This window comes from Aspergillus sclerotioniger (genome assembly GCF_003184525.1).
Source record: "Aspergillus sclerotioniger CBS 115572 chromosome Unknown BO94scaffold_15, whole genome shotgun sequence".
NCBI lineage: Eukaryota > Fungi > Ascomycota > Eurotiomycetes > Eurotiales > Aspergillaceae > Aspergillus > Aspergillus sclerotioniger.
Window position 1 is genome coordinate 266,402 of NW_020291005.1, and position 14,727 is coordinate 281,128.

Below are 14,727 nucleotides of genomic sequence, written 5' to 3' on the forward strand. Positions count from 1 at the left end.
CGTTCTTACCAGTACGCCAAAACGATATACCGCTGGCCATCTGGAGAACAGACGGAACGAGAACTGTATCCCAACACATTTGGTAGCCGGGGTAGAGCTTAGAGTGATAAGCTTAGAGCTGGAAAGCTGTTCTGAGCAAAAGTTCGAAGCACTCGAGTTTATTGACCGGATCTTCGGTCGGTTGATTGCTTGATCATGACCTGACGCCGTAGCGGTGATAGCCATGTCCATAAGAGAACGATAGCGGGATGAAGGCTGTGTCTCTGGATGATACCCGACGGAAGAAGAAATGTAAATAGGTTCAATTGACTGGTCCATCGTAGCAGAGATTTTGTTGGACCCATTCGAGGGATGAAACCCGACACAGCGCCAGGATATCTCTTGCCATTGCCTTCATCGGGACGGTCTTTCTTCTGGTCCATTATGTGAGGACCGGAGAAGAGAATGATTCTTGTATTTCCTGTCTGTTGTCTGGTATCTGGGATGAAGAGGATCGGTGAGGAAAGGAGGAGAGGATGAACACGAAAGCAAGGAGATGACTGTCAGCGGGACGATGGCGGTTTTATAGAGCAACCCGCCGGCAGTGACGGTGACAATACGAGTGACAGCAACATGGTGACAAGCCATGTGAATTAAGAGACAGAGACAGAGCAGTCAGTGATCAGAAAATCCTAATCTATTCCAATAAAACAAGCCGATGAATGAGATGGCATCAAATATAATACAGATAATTACAACCCACCCGCTGGAGCCTTCACGCCTGGTCATAACATTCCCTCACGGCCGGTTGGCTTTGGATGCCGGTTTGAAGCTCTCCTGAGCCTTTTGCCGCTGCTGGGCCATGGCCCTCTGATGAGCCTCGCGGCGGGCATGATTCCGCTCCTCACGCCTCCATTCCTCCTCCTCCTGCCTCCGTCTCTCGTAGTCATCCGCCAACTTGCGGTCCTTCTCACTGAGTCTTGGGGGCCCGGCGACAGACCCATCCGCATTCGTAGCGGGTCCAGTGCCACGATACTCTTCAATCTTCTCTTGCATTTCCTTCTTCATCTGAAGCCCACTCTCCTTGACATCCCCGATGGTGCGGTCAATGAAACTCAACCTTTGGCGCTCAGCCGCCTCGATTTCAGCTGCCAGCTTGGCAACTCGCGCTTTGTATTCTTCGTCGATCATGCGAAGATCGTTTTTGATCGTGCCCACCAAGTCGTAGTTCGGGGCGTTTGGGTCCACCTGGGTGATGCCGACCATTTTCCGAAAGCTGGGAGAGCTAACTAGGTAGGTTTGTCCCAGAGCAAACACACCGGTGGTGGTGAAGTAGAGCTGGAGGGCGGCCGAGAAGCTAGCCATGAATGCGAATGATAACAAGGGCAGACCGAAGAAGACAGCATTCTTAAGTGACGAGTCTGCCAGTGGGCTCGTACCCGTATCTCCACCTTTCTGTAAGCAACTGCGTTAGCGACGGTGACAAGAGTAGAAGTCAAGCTAATCGAGCGACGCAAGGCTTCCGTACCTTGAGAGTGAGATGCATGCAGACGGCTGAGACGATTGGGAGGATGAAGTATGGATCGGCGACAGTGAGGTCCTGCAGCCAGGCAACAGATTCCGTGGCCAATCCGGGCACCGGCAACCCGCACATGTTGTTGACAACTCGGTAACAGCCAAATCCCAAGGGGATCTGAGCCATCGGGATCATCGCCTTCCAGGGAGCGACACCGTGTGATGAGTGCAGCCTGCTCAGCTCGGCCCGTTTCTTGGTCGATTCCACCGTATCATTCCTTTTGTGGGCCATCATCATCTCCTTCCGAACCGGACCGGTAAGGTGCTTGATATTGTTGAGCCTTGTGCTGGCATCCACGGCCGAAAGCATTGGACCCAAAAGGGCCAAACGAATGAAAATACCAGTGGCGACGATGCCACCCCACCAGGGGAGACCCGCGGCAACATGGAAGTGCTCAATTAACCATTCGACAATGGAGGAAGTGCCCCAGCCGAAATCCAACCCCAGCTGCTTCAGATACCCAATCTGTTCCGGGATCGCATTAATGTCAACCGCGGAAAGGTCCGACACGTCCAACTCAAATGAGTCCGAAGGCTTCAAGGCGGAGGGATCACTCTCAGCAGTCGGGAAAGTGGTGGTCGAAGGGGCCGAGGTGGAATTGAAGCGGGCGACGGCCACTCCGGCAATCGCGGCTGCAGGCCGCCAGGAGCGAGTTCCAGCCAGAATCTTACTTGCCTGGCCATAAGGGGTGGCGGTTCTCAGGGCCTGCGAGCGGAATGAGGACATCTGTAGGACAAAGTCAACCTTGCACTGGACACTGGCGAAAAGGACGGCCAACGACGAACCGATCGGCTGGAACGAGAAAAGGCATTGAACCGTTGGCGGGCCACGACGGGCATAACGCCGCGTCCACTGAGACCATAACCTCCCAACATGGTAAAGAATTGTAAGAAGGCGGAGGATCTGGATGACTTTGGGGAGGACCGAGACGGACGGAGATGGCCAAAATCGCGCCGGCGACGCTTTTTCGATGCCAAGCCCGCCTTTTCTGCCGGGCGGTAGCCGGCTGCTATACGGGGATTGTACATAGTATGGAGTAATCGCGCCATATGAGATGTCAAATTCGAGGTGGTTCGCCATACGCCGTCCAGTCAGACCGATTACTGATGCTTGATCTATGTACATTGTAACCCCACCTGTGACAAGGTCCGTTCCCCGTACATGCCAAAGAGAATTGGGCGCAATGATCTATATCGTTTGCTACGCCGGCCGGGTCTACTCCAGAGACGTAGCGTCTTGCAGGCCAGCCGCCCTAGTGCCCCTCCGCAACGGGGTATCTCGAACCTCGACCCCGGGTCCCAGAGGCCTAGATCGGCGATGCGTGGGGAAAACCTGCAAGACGTCTGGTTAGCATCCTTGAGCAAAAACGCGGGCCGGACCAAGAACAAGCCCTGCACCCGGGATTCGCATGAAAGTTGCCGTCGTACCTTTGTTCCGGACCATCCTAGTCTATAGGCTGCTTCATGAGCGAACAACTCGCCAAATCCCAGCATCAGCCCATTCACAAACGGGAGAACGAGGTTGATCGCGGCCCCTCGCAGGATGCTCCAGAAAGTAGGGGGCTTGTAGAGAATGAGGGGAGAGCTCGAAGAAGAGGACTGGGACCCGGATATGTCGTGGTTGGCCGAGTAGTTCTCGGAGTCCGAGTGGACCGTCAAGCCGGATTCATATAGCTCCCTCGAATTGGAGAGGTCGGCGGCCATGGTGCGGGGAGAAGGCAGGAGACAACGGAGGCAAAACGCAAAAGACGGAGGTAGGACTGTGAGGATGCTGGCCTGCTGCTGTAAAAGAATTAGCGACTGTGAGATAGGAAGAGGTCGGAATAAGACCGACTGAATGGAGGGGAATTTCGCGCTGGTTGAGGTCGACGAGGGTCCCTTGGGGTTGGCTGGATGGACGATCTACACCTGACCTGCAGATGCCTTAGGTAAGCAGCCTGCCCTTGCGGTGCGTCCTCCAGCACCAGAACAGGCAGTCCAGATCGGATGATTTACCTGGCTAGGATCGTAAGAGGAGTGCTTGCTGCCGGGTATGAGAGTAGCAAGTGAGAGGACTGACTGATCAAGAGATGAAGTCACTTGTGCAATGGTCACTGCCGAAGTTCTCGGAACGCCAGTGGATTCCTCAGGCACTGGCGGAAGATCCCCTCTTCCGGATGACCAATCAGGCAACAGTGACGTACCGTCGTTGGTAAGTTCCGCTGGCTCTTCGGCTTCGAGTAGAGCTCCAGTAATAATCAATCCATCTCCCCGAACTACGGTATTCCTCTCCGTGATTCTTGACCTTTCACCCTATATAACTCCAGATCCTGCGCTGATCAGGAAGCCACGCAACTGGTACTATCAAAGTTTCCAACGCGCAGTTCCGTCGCAGTTAATTTACTATCAACATGGAGCACAACGCAGAACGTGATGAGATTGTCTCTCAATTTTGCGCCATGACGAGGACAAACCCCGAAGAGGTATGTTGCATCAGCTCCAGTAGTAGGTTTGGTCACTAATCACATAGCATATCCCAGGCACAAGGTTATCTGGCAGCCAACGAGTGGGACCTCGAAGCGGCAGTGACCGAATTCTTCGCCGAACAAGATGAAGTTTCAGAGGACGTTAGCACAGCTGGCGGTCGACGACTGGGGGACAAATCAGAATCCTCTGCAGGTAACGCGCTCGGTGGCAGCTCCTCGCACTCCCCCTCCACTACCCCGCAACCGTCGTCCCGCAAATCGGCCCCGAAAAAGAAGTTCGCGACTCTGGGCGATTTTGCGTCGGGTGGAGGTGAGTCTTCTGAGGAAGACGACCAGGAAAGCCAGGACTTATTCGCAGGAGGTGAAAAGTCTGGCTTGGCCGTGCAAAACCCCGATGATATCAAGAAGAAGATCATCGAAAAAGCGAAACGGTAAGATCTCAAGAATGGACATGGTCAGTCAGGGCTAAATTATTCTAGAAATCAGCCCCGGCCGTCGGAGGAACCGACTAAAAGGTCCCATTTCACCGGGGCCGCACGTACCCTTGGTGGTGACGATGCTCCTAGCAGGGTAATCGAAACCCCCAGCGCGCCGAGCGCGCAGCTGCCACGGCGCGTACACAGAACCCTCCACTTCTGGTCAGATGGCTTTTCTGTCGATGATGGGCCGCTATTCAACTCCGACGACCCCGTCAACCGCGACATCCTCGATGGTATCCGCCAGGGTCGCGCTCCGCTCTCCATCATGAATGTGCAGGCAGGCCAGGAGGTGGATGTGGAGATCAAACAGCATGGAGAGAAATACGTCAAGCCTAAGCCGAAGTACAAGCCTTTTGCGGGGGCTGGACAGCGACTCGGCAGTCCCACGCCCGGGGTGAAACCGCCCGCCGCCGCTGCCCCTACACCCAGTCAGTCCAGCGAGCCAGCCAAGCCGGACGTGGACGAGTCGCAGCCGACGGTGACTCTACAGATTCGACTCGGTGATGGCACCCGACTCACGTCCCGGTTCAACACTTCCCACACGATCGGCGATGTCTACCAATTTGTGTCTGCCGCCAGCCCTAGTAGCCAGTCACGCGCGTGGACCCTGATGACTACGTTCCCCAGCAAGGACCTTTCGGATAAGAGCGCTGTGTTGGGTGACATGGCAGAGTTTAAGCGCGGCGGAGTGGTGGTGCAGCGGTGGCAATAGGCTGTTGAGTGGCATGTTGGGTAATAGAGGTTTGCATAAGCTCGGTGCAATTTCTCAGGACCATGGTATTGGGCGCTTGGACAAGGGTTCAAGTTTGAAGCAGACTCGGATTTCAAATTCATGTCACACGATTCATAATTAGCGGGTCACTGTTGGCCCAAGACCAATAGAGTGGCCGATTCGATTGGAAGAAAGATAGTAGCGTACACCTCAACTATGCCCTGGTATACATTGAGTCTCGATCTCACACTATTTGCAACCTAGATGGGGCAGACTTTGAGAGTGTATGGAGTCGATTCGATATCTCTGTTCCGGCTGGATTGATAAGCAAGCTCCGCGGAATGACGCAGAAAAAAGCACCCGAGATCGGCTTCGCCATCCATCACCTGAACCAACTGCGACGCTGCACACTCTCTCACACACCCTTACAGCACCAGAGATATAGACCGTCAAGATGCCTCTCGACGGAGTCAAGAACGTCGTGCTGGTAAGTTGCCGCCATTCCCACTTTACCACCACCGCGACAGCCCCTCCTTCTCTTATCGATAACGGCGCATTTGCGCAGCAGAAGATGGATGGCCATGAGATGTCTACAATTCTACACCTACACACATCTAGATCCAAACCTTCTATCTATCCCAATCCTCCTCATCCCCCCACCCTCAAACCAACCCACCACCCAAACCCAACTAACCCCCAACTCCCCAGGTCCTCTCCGGCAAAGGCGGCGTCGGCAAATCCTCCGTGACCCTTCAACTCGCCCTATCCCTCACCCTCCAAGGCAAATCAGTCGGTATTCTGGACATCGACCTCACCGGTCCCTCCATCCCCCGTCTCGTCGGTCTCGAAGACGCCAAAATCACCCAAGCCCCTGGCGGCTGGCTCCCCGTCCCCGTCCATCCCTCCACCCCGCCTTCTTCCACCAGCGATGAACCACAACCTCCCCGCGGCTCCCTCCGCTGCATGTCCCTCGGATTCCTTTTGCAATCTCGCTCCGACGCCGTAATCTGGCGCGGACCCAAGAAAACAGCCATGATCCGACAATTCCTCTCCGATGTGTTGTGGTCCGACACCGATTACCTGCTTATTGATACGCCACCGGGCACGAGTGATGAGCATATTGCTCTTGCGGAACAATTGCTTACGCTTTGTACATTGGATACCTCCTCTTCGGGTCAAGGGCAGCAACCGAGATTAGCTGGCGCGGTGTTAGTAACTACACCTCAGGCTGTGGCGACTAGTGATGTTAGGAAAGAGGTGAACTTTTGTGTGAAGACGAGAATTCCGATGTTGGGCGTGGTGGAGAATATGTCGGGGTATACGTGTTCGTGTTGTGGGGAGGTGACGAATTTGTTTTCGAGTGGGGGTGGACAGGTCCTGGCGGAGGAAATGGGAGTGAGGTTTTTGGGGAAGGTGCCGGTTGATGTGGGATTTGGGGAGTTGGTGGAGGGGAAGATTGGGGGTGAGGAGGTGGGGGATAGTGATGATGAGGATGGGGATGGGGAGAAGGAGAAGGGGGAGGAGGTGGTGGATGAGAGACCGCTGGTGGAGAGGTATAAAGAGTGTTGGTCGTGTAAGCGGTTTGAGGGCTTTGCGAAGACATTGATTGGGGAGATTGAGGGGTCAGCGTAGTGTTTATGGTGATGTTGATAGATGGGAGTTGGATTAGTTAGAGCATCTGTCATGGGTGGCGTCTTGATACGATTTCATGATTACAATGAAGAAAAGTACCAGTCATGAGGGTCATTATGCATGAGATTTGGCAAGGCTATTTAGTTTTTGTCGTAATATCATCGTATATCAATCATGTCATCACGGCCGTCAGAACATAGCTATGTCGTGGCTTCGTTGTTTCAATGAGATTTGTTCATCACGCATTCTGAGTATTCTGGTATCGTTCCAACATCGCTCGTAGTCGCATCTCAGCCGTTGTCTGCCTGCCATCGGCTAGGGTACCATGCTGGAGCCAGCCCGGGAGCCACCGCTTAGCATCCTTGGTTCCTGGTTTGATGGAGCGGCGGCCTTGCGGAGACTCCAATGAATAATTGTTGATAGGGTTTCCCTCAGCCTGAGCATCAAGCAGAATCTCTGACACGAGGGCCGGTGTCAGGATACTGCCAGAGTTGACCTGCTTTCCCAGTAGCATCCGGCACGACCTTGGCTTGGACGTGGACTCTCTCGTCGTGTGAAGAGGTCCACCTGTCATAGAATGCAATGCCATGACGGATCGTGGAGTAGTGGGTGGAACCTGAGCCGACGGGCCATCCCCGGAAAACGGGCTTCTGGATTGGAACCCTGTCGCTAAATGTCTGCCGTTGTCCCAGTCTCGATAGTGCGAAAAAGATGACTGGTCGCGCCCATCAGCAACGCTGGTCTCATCATCGTAGATAACCACGTTGTCGGTCTGTCTTTCATGGTCCGAGCTGGCCTCCTCGACCGTCAACAGACCTCCGGGAGGAGCGCGGATCTCGCCCAGAGGGGCAATGTGGCTTCCATATTCGTTGGCCAGGCTGAGCCTACTGCGCCCGCATATTTCTCCGATAGAGTCTAATGTGTGCCGGATATTAGGTTCAATGGCTCGTAGGATGCCTTCGATACTGAAGTCCTCCTCCGACGGGAGGGCGGGCCCCCGTCGTTGACTCCCTGGGCCACCGAGGAACGGGAATGAACGCCGCACAGGCATCGTGGTGGTGCTGGAGGTATCATGAGGGCTTCCCGAGTATGCCCTAACTAGCACGGGCTGAGATGCCAACGTTGAGGATCGAGAAGAAGCTTGTCGATGATGGTTCCGCCAGGACGAGGGCCTGGGATTCCTATTCGGCTGACGTAGTGTAGTGGTAGGATGGGTTCGAGAATCCAGAGACGGTTCATAGCGATAGGGATTCACCTGTTGCTGAGGTCGGACAGTCTCGACCACCGGCGAGGCATGCAGGCGTGGCAAGGTGGACGAGGACGAGGGGAATGCGTCTGTGTGGGTGAGCCTGCCCGACCTATAATCCATCTTGGATGCAGGCCGCGTCTGTCCAGACAAGCTCAGTGACGCAGCAGCGGACGACGACAACACCACCACCACCACCGGAGTAAAACCCCGCCTTCCGGCCAATGCGCAAACAGGAGAGAGAGTTCAAGCGCCTGTGAGACAGCGGCGGCGGCGGCGGCGGGCGGGCAGACAGCGCTGGACACGTATCACGCATCGCTCCACGGTACACAATGAATGCATGGGCTCAGGAGACCGACAGGCGGGCATGATCGGGAGGCAGATGACAATGGTGTGGATCGGTTGGCTGGGGACGGCCCAGTCCAGCCCAGGTCCAGAATGCTGGAGAGGTTATAGTCAGTGGCTGGTTCATTAATATTCATGGCGATGGAGGCGGGCCACTCTATACCCGAACGGGGAGAAACGAACCAAGCAATCATCATCGCCATCCTCCTCGTCATCCCGTGAATGTCCCCTCGACGCTCTCTTCCCCGCCAGTAATTCAGTGATCGCATTTCCTGGGATTCGCTCCCCACCCTTTCAAGATGAATAGGTTTCGCGTATGCCTTCCCCGTCTGACCTCATTGGTCCCCCGCCATCCTCAGTGGAACTGATCGTAATGCGGTAGTTTGGCGACTCCGACGAGTCTGCATCCGACCTGGACGATGATACCTCCGGCCTGCCATTCCCTGAGCCCCTCTCACGAGCCTCGTTTCTAGCTCCCGACTTCGACCCCGCGACCTACCTATCCTCCCTCACCAATCGACACCAGAGTCTTGAAGACCTGCGCCAGGAGCTGCGCGATTTGGACCAACTACTCAGTCGGGAACTCCTCGACCTGGTTAACGAAAACTACCAGGACTTTCTATCCCTCGGGAGCGCACTACACGGCGGAGAGGAGAAAGTCGAGCAGGTGCGAGTCGGGTTGTTGACATTCCAACGCGATGTCCAGTCAATACGGGATAACGTTGAGGCCAGGCAACAAGAGATGGAGGAGCTGCTGAAGGAGAAGAAGCGCCTGAAGACACAAGCCAACATCGGACAGGCCTTGTTGGACTATGCGGATCGGGTGGAGGAGCTGGAGAAGAAGTTGATGATCGGAGACACCCCTCGACAACCTCACGACGGCTCCCCTGACGGGTCTGATTCGGATTCCGATCTGCTGGAGAGCGCAAGCGAAGACAGCGACGAGGAAGAGCTCCCGAATGGTGCATCTACAACCTCTCTGGTTTCCCTGAAGACCCTCGAGCATCATATTCAGAAATATGTCTACCTGACGAGGCTCTCGTCCCGGATCGGTGATGAGCATCCGTTCTTGAAGAGTCAACAACCCAGAATCGCGAAGATCCGATCGGCCGTGCTCCTGGACTTGAAGACGGCCCTGGAACAGGCAAGCCATGCAGGCGACAAGCGGGATACGAAAACGCTGGCCGTATTACGTCTCTACAAGCTCATGGGAGAGGACACCACCGCGGTGTCGGCTCTCAAAAACATGAAGGCCTAGGTGTCTGTGCCTTTTGCATAGCGTTGGCGTTGGGAGACTTTCTTTGCTGGTTCCGAGTGAGATATGAAACAATACCATTATACACCGTATCCTTCCTAATGTAACATATTCTGTACACCCATGAACGTGAAGAGACAAGAGACTATTTTACACGCCCTGCAAAACGGCGGAATCGATGGAGTCGTCCGACTTGAATTCTCCGTTCAAGCTGAAGCCGGGGCCGTTGGTCGAACTCAGGACCTAACAGTTGTTAGCACACGAGGGCATTTGCGAGCAAGGGGCAAGCCGTCCACTTACCACCTCATACACCTCCTTGGTGATGCGATCATTTAGGCCGGCCGCATCCTTCTTGATTTGCTCGATCGTTGCGCGCAGGTTGTCACGCAATTGCTCCGGGGTGAATCCGAGCTGTCCAATGGGGACTCGAATAACGGCATCACGCTCGCGGTAAACCGTACCACCACGCAGCATCTCGACTCTCACAGCGATATCTTCGACCACCGTGCCCGTCTTGGCGCTGGGCATCAGACCTCTAGGACCAAGGATTCTACCCAGTCCAGCCTTGTTCAACGCATCCAAACTATCCGGGTGGCAGAGACAGCGGTCAAATTCAATCTTGCCGGCCTTGACGGCATCGAAGACCTCCTGCTCTCCCACCAAAACTGCTCCAGCCGCGCGGGCTTCCTTCTCATGTCTGGTTCCGGGGGGGCATACGACGCAAATTCGCGACTCGGTCTGGACTGAGTGAGGGAATCGGAGCATGTTGCGAATAACCGGACCATCTCGCCTCGTCTTCAAGCGGACATGGACCTCGTATTTGGCCGAGGTCGGTTCGCGGCCAACTTCGAATGCACGGAGATATCTGCGGCAGGGATCGAGCAATCAGCGGCATAGTCGATCGAGACTCGACAACACTCATGCATACCTCATAGCATCGCACAGCGCAAATTGCTGCATATCTTTGAGGTCCTTCTGCTTGAACTCCCTAGGACCCTTCTTCTTCTTGGAGACCTTCGGGTCCTTCTTGCGTGCCTGGGAAGCAGCTCGGACCTGTTGCAGGCCGGGCAGAAAAGTGGCCATTGGGGTCGGGCGAAGAGCAGGGCGACATGATGACAAGATTCCCCGTGCCGCAGTGGGCAGGAGTGAACTGTAGGAAGCCATGGCGATGAACTCCGGTCGAGCTGAGGGCGCCGGGAATGTTTTCTGGCCGAAATCTAGAGTTGCCCGGCCGGCCTGTCCGCGGAGAAACGTACCGCCGGCGGAGTCCAGTCAGTCAAAATGCCCCTCCGGCAATAATCTTCCATCCCACCATCTGCCATCGATCAGATTGAAAGATGTCGTTCCAACTCACTCTGGCCACCCGGGCCAACCAGGCCGCCTTGCTTCCGGTCCTGCTTGTGGCTACCTCCATCAACGAGGCCCGTCCTAGCCCCGTCATCACCATCACCTACGAGGAAACCGCCGTGCTCTCCCAAGGCGACAAGGCCATCGTTCAGTTCACGGCCAACGGTGCTCCTGTGTACGGACCCGACAATGTCATCAAGGAGCTGCGTACCAACTTCCCCTTCCTCAATGGCAAGGACGAAAAGTTGGTAAGTGACCCCGCTTCGCCACCCCAGCTGCAACCCCTCCCCGCGTTGCCAATGTGACTCAGCGCACTGCGAATCTACTCTGGCTAACAGTGCTCTTTCACCTTTCAGGAGAACGAATGGCTCTCTCAGCTCGAAACTTTCACCACTCTCGACTTCAAGGCTCTCGACCCTCAGCTCCAGCGTCTGAACACCCACCTTCTCCTTAGATCTTTCGTGGTTGGATACTCGCTCTCCACCCCCGACATTGCTCTCTGGGGAGCGATCAGAGGAAACCGGGTTGCTGTGTCCGCGGTCCGCAAGGGAGCCCTTGTTAATGTGACCCGTTGGTTCAACTTCCTCGATGAGCTTTGCCCCTGGGCTAGCACTGCTTTGGAGAACCTGAACGCTGCTGCTAAGGAGAAGAAGACCGCCAAGGCTAAGGAGGGTGCTAGCTACGACGTGGCCCTTCTGAACACGGACAAGGGTGTTGTCACCCGGTTCCCGCCTGAGCCTTCTGGATACCTGCACATTGGACACGCCAAGGCTGCTCTGCTCAACGACTACTTTGCCCACGAAAAGTACAACGGCACCCTGCTTGTGCGTTTCGATGATACCAACCCCTCGAACGAGAAGCAGGAGTTCCAGGATGCAATTCTCGAGGACCTCCAGCTCATGGGCATCAAGCCTGACCGGACGAGCTACACCAGTGACTACTTCGATGAGCTCTACGAGTACGGTCTGAAGATCATCCGCCAGGGAGATGCGTATGCCGACGATACTGATCAGGAGACAATGCGCCAACAGAGAATGGACGGCGAGCCCAGCAAGCGTCGCGACGCCTCCGTTGAGCAGAACCTTGCTCGCTTTGAGGAGATGAAGCAGGGCACCCCTGAGGGCCTTAGATGGTGCATCCGTGCTAAGATGTCGGTGGACAACCCTAACAAAGCCATGCGTGACCCCGTCATCTACCGCTGCAACCCCGCCCCCCACCACCGCACCGGTACCAAGTGGAAAGCCTACCCGACCTACGACTTCTGCTGCCCTATCGTTGACTCGATGGAGGGTGTCACCCATGCCTTGAGAACCATCGAGTACCGTGACCGGAACCCTCAGTACGAGTGGTTCTTGAACACGCTCAAGCTTCGCCATGTGCAGATCTGGGACTTTGCCCGCATGAACTTTGTCCGGACCCTGCTCTCGAAGCGTAAGCTCACCAAGCTGGTTGACCAAGGTGTTGTCTGGGGCTGGGACGACCCCAGATTCCCCACTATTCGGGTAAGTGAATGTACCTACAACTTTCTGAAAGCATACTAATATAAATTAAAGGGAATCCGGAGAAGGGGTATGACCATCCCGGCGCTTAGAGAATTTATTCTCAAGCAGGGACCCAGCAAGAACATTGTCAACCTCGATTGGACTTTGTTCTGGGCGACCAACAAGAAGTACATCGACCCCACTTCCCCTCGCCACACTGCCATTCTCAAGAAGGACATGGTGAAGGCCGTTATCAAGGGTGCGCCAGCTCCCTACTCTGAGAACAAGCCGAAGCACAACAAGAACCCTGCCCTTGGCGAGAAGAAGGTTGCCTTCAGCGGTTCCGTCCTCTTCGATCAGGAAGATGCCAAGTCCTTCAAGCAGGGTGAGGAGATCACCCTCATGAGCTGGGGCAATGCCATTGTCCGCAAGATCGAGACCGACGCCTCGGGTGTTGTCACGGCTCTGGAGCTGGACCTGCACCTGGAGGGTGACTTCAAGAAGACCGAGAAGAAGGTCACTTGGTTGTCCACGGACCAGGATGTGATCCCCGTGGAACTGGTGGACTTCGACCACCTCCTCAACAAGGACACCATGCAGGAAGAGGATAGCCTTGAGGACGTGCTGAACCCCAAGACCGAGTTCCGTGAGGATGCTGTGGCCGACTGCAACGTTGCCGACCTGAAGGAGGGCGACATCATTCAGTTCGAGCGCAAGGGTTACTACCGTCTCGATCGGCCCTACACCCCCGGCCAGCCGGCGATCCTGTTCAACATCCCCACTGGCAAGAAATAGATGCACAGCGGAGTGAAATAAATATATGCGCGGGATACGAAGATACGCTAGACATGAGCAGTAGATGAATCGAAAGAATTCGATGCATTGAAATGCGCACAATCCCACTAAGGCGGTTACCAAGCCATAGAGAGGGCCCTTGACGAATGACCGGGATAGTCTGATATGCGCGGGAAGTAAGTTTAAAAGCGAAGAGCATTAGCGTTGAGCAACACTCTTATCTGCCTTCTGTGTAGGCAGGGTTCTGGCCGCCAAGAACTTATAATCTTGTACTCTGGTTGGTAAACTACCCGTAATGTGACCTGGATACTGCGAGTAGCGCAGATTCAGACCGCAGGTCAAACTCAAGTACCAAGTATGATATGTCTATGGACATGCAGAGACGCTTTCAAAGGCTTTTTCTCTTCAAAGCTCTAAAAGATCTAGGTGCTTCTTGGGATGCTTTACGAGATTCTTGAAGTGCCTGAGTGCTGAGTGTAGGTGCTTTGAAGATGCTTTATGAGTTGCTGGAAGGGCGCTTCGCACCCTCTTGCGGTCGTCCACAGGCCAGGATCCAGTATACCTAGGCCGTCCGACTCGGGGAAAATCCCTCATCAGAGTTTCGCGGAGTAACATTCCCAGAACCTTGCGAGGTGATGACGGCATTGAAGAGAATGACATCTGCCAGGATTGCTTTATTCTAGCCTCTGTTTATCTGGTTCCTTCTTGACTAGCTAGCCTCCACACACTGACGGCTTTAGCGAAGTGGCTCAGGCTATCTCTGACACGCCTCGCATGGCCGCATGGCAGTGGGACCAGCAATGCGATGTCTTGGAGAACTGGGAAGAATGGATTGTGAGGTGGGGAGGAGGGGAATTACGTCGAGCTGTCAGAGTCACGTTGCAGTTGGCACCACCCCGCTAAGCCCAATCCAGACTGGGGGATCGCCCGGGAAACCCACCGAGTTTGGCTCATTTGTCCCACTAGGCCGCTTTCACTCTAGTCCGCTTCCATCGATCTTCCACTTTCTCCTTCGCCAGATTCATACTTCCAACTTCTATCGAACTAGCCATCTAACCATCTGCTAATCCCCCGCATTCCCACCATTAATCTTTCACATTTTATGCTCAAGTCAATGACCACCTCCCCTCCATCCCGAACGGCAACCCTCCGAGTCCCCACTGTTGGCAGCTGTCATCCCTGCTGCGCTGCGTCCTTTCCCTGGTTCTCTGCTGCCGCGCCGTTACTCAGTCCAGGCCCGGACCCCTGGAACGAATCATCGCGTCACGAGTCAATTCCTGTGCCCTCTCAGAATTCACCTCTGCCAAGGTACAATGGCTTCCTGGTGTGTTCCCAGGTGTTCCCAGACGCTCCCAGACTCGGCCCGTCAATGCCCTACGGTTCATTCGGAACGCTCACCATGTCTCATACGTCAAC

The 14,727-nt window shown here is 55.0% G+C and overlaps 7 protein-coding genes across 7 annotated transcripts; 3 read left to right on the top strand and 4 right to left on the bottom strand.

Annotated features, from left to right (window-relative positions):
• Positions 1–777: 777 nt before the first annotated feature.
• On the bottom strand, positions 778–2,635 carry BO94DRAFT_585993 (membrane insertase OXA1; the record flags this gene model as incomplete). Its single annotated transcript, XM_025615729.1, has 2 exons — positions 778–1,434; positions 1,508–2,635. 2 exons carry the CDS (start codon positions 2,633–2,635, stop codon positions 778–780), a joined length of 1,785 nt encoding a protein of 594 aa, XP_025467001.1.
• Positions 2,636–2,770: 135 nt separating this feature from the next.
• Positions 2,771–3,258, bottom strand: BO94DRAFT_585994 (TOM13-domain-containing protein; the record flags this gene model as incomplete). Its single annotated transcript, XM_025615730.1, has 2 exons — positions 2,771–2,887; positions 2,983–3,258. The coding sequence occupies 2 exons, from the start codon at positions 3,256–3,258 to the stop codon at positions 2,771–2,773; spliced, it is 393 nt and encodes a 130-aa protein (XP_025467002.1).
• A 686-nt stretch (positions 3,259–3,944) lies between these two features.
• Positions 3,945–6,842, top strand: BO94DRAFT_556886 (P-loop containing nucleoside triphosphate hydrolase protein; the record flags this gene model as incomplete). The annotated part of the gene is made up of 5 exons (XM_025613897.1): positions 3,945–4,016; positions 4,074–4,450; positions 4,499–5,200; positions 5,642–5,697; positions 5,935–6,842. The coding sequence occupies 5 exons, from the start codon at positions 3,945–3,947 to the stop codon at positions 6,840–6,842; spliced, it is 2,115 nt and encodes a 704-aa protein (XP_025467003.1).
• Positions 6,843–6,925: 83 nt separating this feature from the next.
• Positions 6,926–8,572, bottom strand: BO94DRAFT_81382 (uncharacterized protein). Its single transcript, XM_025617689.1, has one exon. The coding sequence runs from the start codon at positions 8,209–8,211 to the stop codon at positions 7,081–7,083; it is 1,131 nt and encodes a 376-aa protein (XP_025467004.1). The 5' UTR covers positions 8,212–8,572; the 3' UTR covers positions 6,926–7,080.
• A 16-nt stretch (positions 8,573–8,588) lies between these two features.
• On the top strand, positions 8,589–9,781 carry BO94DRAFT_517479 (COG2 family protein). Its single transcript, XM_025609996.1, has 2 exons — positions 8,589–8,747; positions 8,816–9,781. Exons 1-2 carry the CDS (start codon positions 8,733–8,735, stop codon positions 9,689–9,691), a joined length of 891 nt encoding a protein of 296 aa, XP_025467005.1. The 5' UTR covers positions 8,589–8,732; the 3' UTR covers positions 9,692–9,781.
• On the bottom strand, positions 9,723–10,890 carry BO94DRAFT_535570 (mitochondrial 54S ribosomal protein uL1m). Its single transcript, XM_025611819.1, has 3 exons — positions 10,617–10,890; positions 9,989–10,553; positions 9,723–9,931 (listed from the first exon to the last, which is right to left on the bottom strand). The coding sequence occupies exons 1-3, from the start codon at positions 10,850–10,852 to the stop codon at positions 9,839–9,841; spliced, it is 894 nt and encodes a 297-aa protein (XP_025467006.1). The 5' UTR covers positions 10,853–10,890; the 3' UTR covers positions 9,723–9,838.
• A 9-nt stretch (positions 10,891–10,899) lies between these two features.
• Positions 10,900–13,784, top strand: BO94DRAFT_517484 (glutamate--tRNA ligase GUS1). Its single transcript, XM_025609997.1, has 3 exons — positions 10,900–11,283; positions 11,392–12,537; positions 12,589–13,784. The coding sequence occupies exons 1-3, from the start codon at positions 11,026–11,028 to the stop codon at positions 13,309–13,311; spliced, it is 2,127 nt and encodes a 708-aa protein (XP_025467007.1). The 5' UTR covers positions 10,900–11,025; the 3' UTR covers positions 13,312–13,784.
• Positions 13,785–14,727: the final 943 nt, after the last annotated feature.

Coding starts and splice junctions, on each gene's coding strand:
- BO94DRAFT_535570 (XM_025611819.1), bottom strand. CDS start 10,852: ATGGCTTCCTACAGTTCACTCCTGCCCACTGCGGCACGGGGAATCTTG. Junction 10,554..10,616: donor GCGCTGTGCGATGCTATGAG/GTATGCATGAGT, acceptor TCCCTGCCGCAG/ATATCTCCGTGCATTCGAAG. Junction 9,932..9,988: donor CCAAGGAGGTGTATGAGGTG/GTAAGTGGACGG, acceptor AACAACTGTTAG/GTCCTGAGTTCGACCAACGG.
- BO94DRAFT_517484 (XM_025609997.1), top strand. CDS start 11,026: ATGTCGTTCCAACTCACTCTGGCCACCCGGGCCAACCAGGCCGCCTTG. Junction 11,284..11,391: donor ATGGCAAGGACGAAAAGTTG/GTAAGTGACCCC, acceptor TTCACCTTTCAG/GAGAACGAATGGCTCTCTCA. Junction 12,538..12,588: donor CCAGATTCCCCACTATTCGG/GTAAGTGAATGT, acceptor TATAAATTAAAG/GGAATCCGGAGAAGGGGTAT.
- BO94DRAFT_81382 (XM_025617689.1), bottom strand. CDS start 8,211: ATGGATTATAGGTCGGGCAGGCTCACCCACACAGACGCATTCCCCTCG.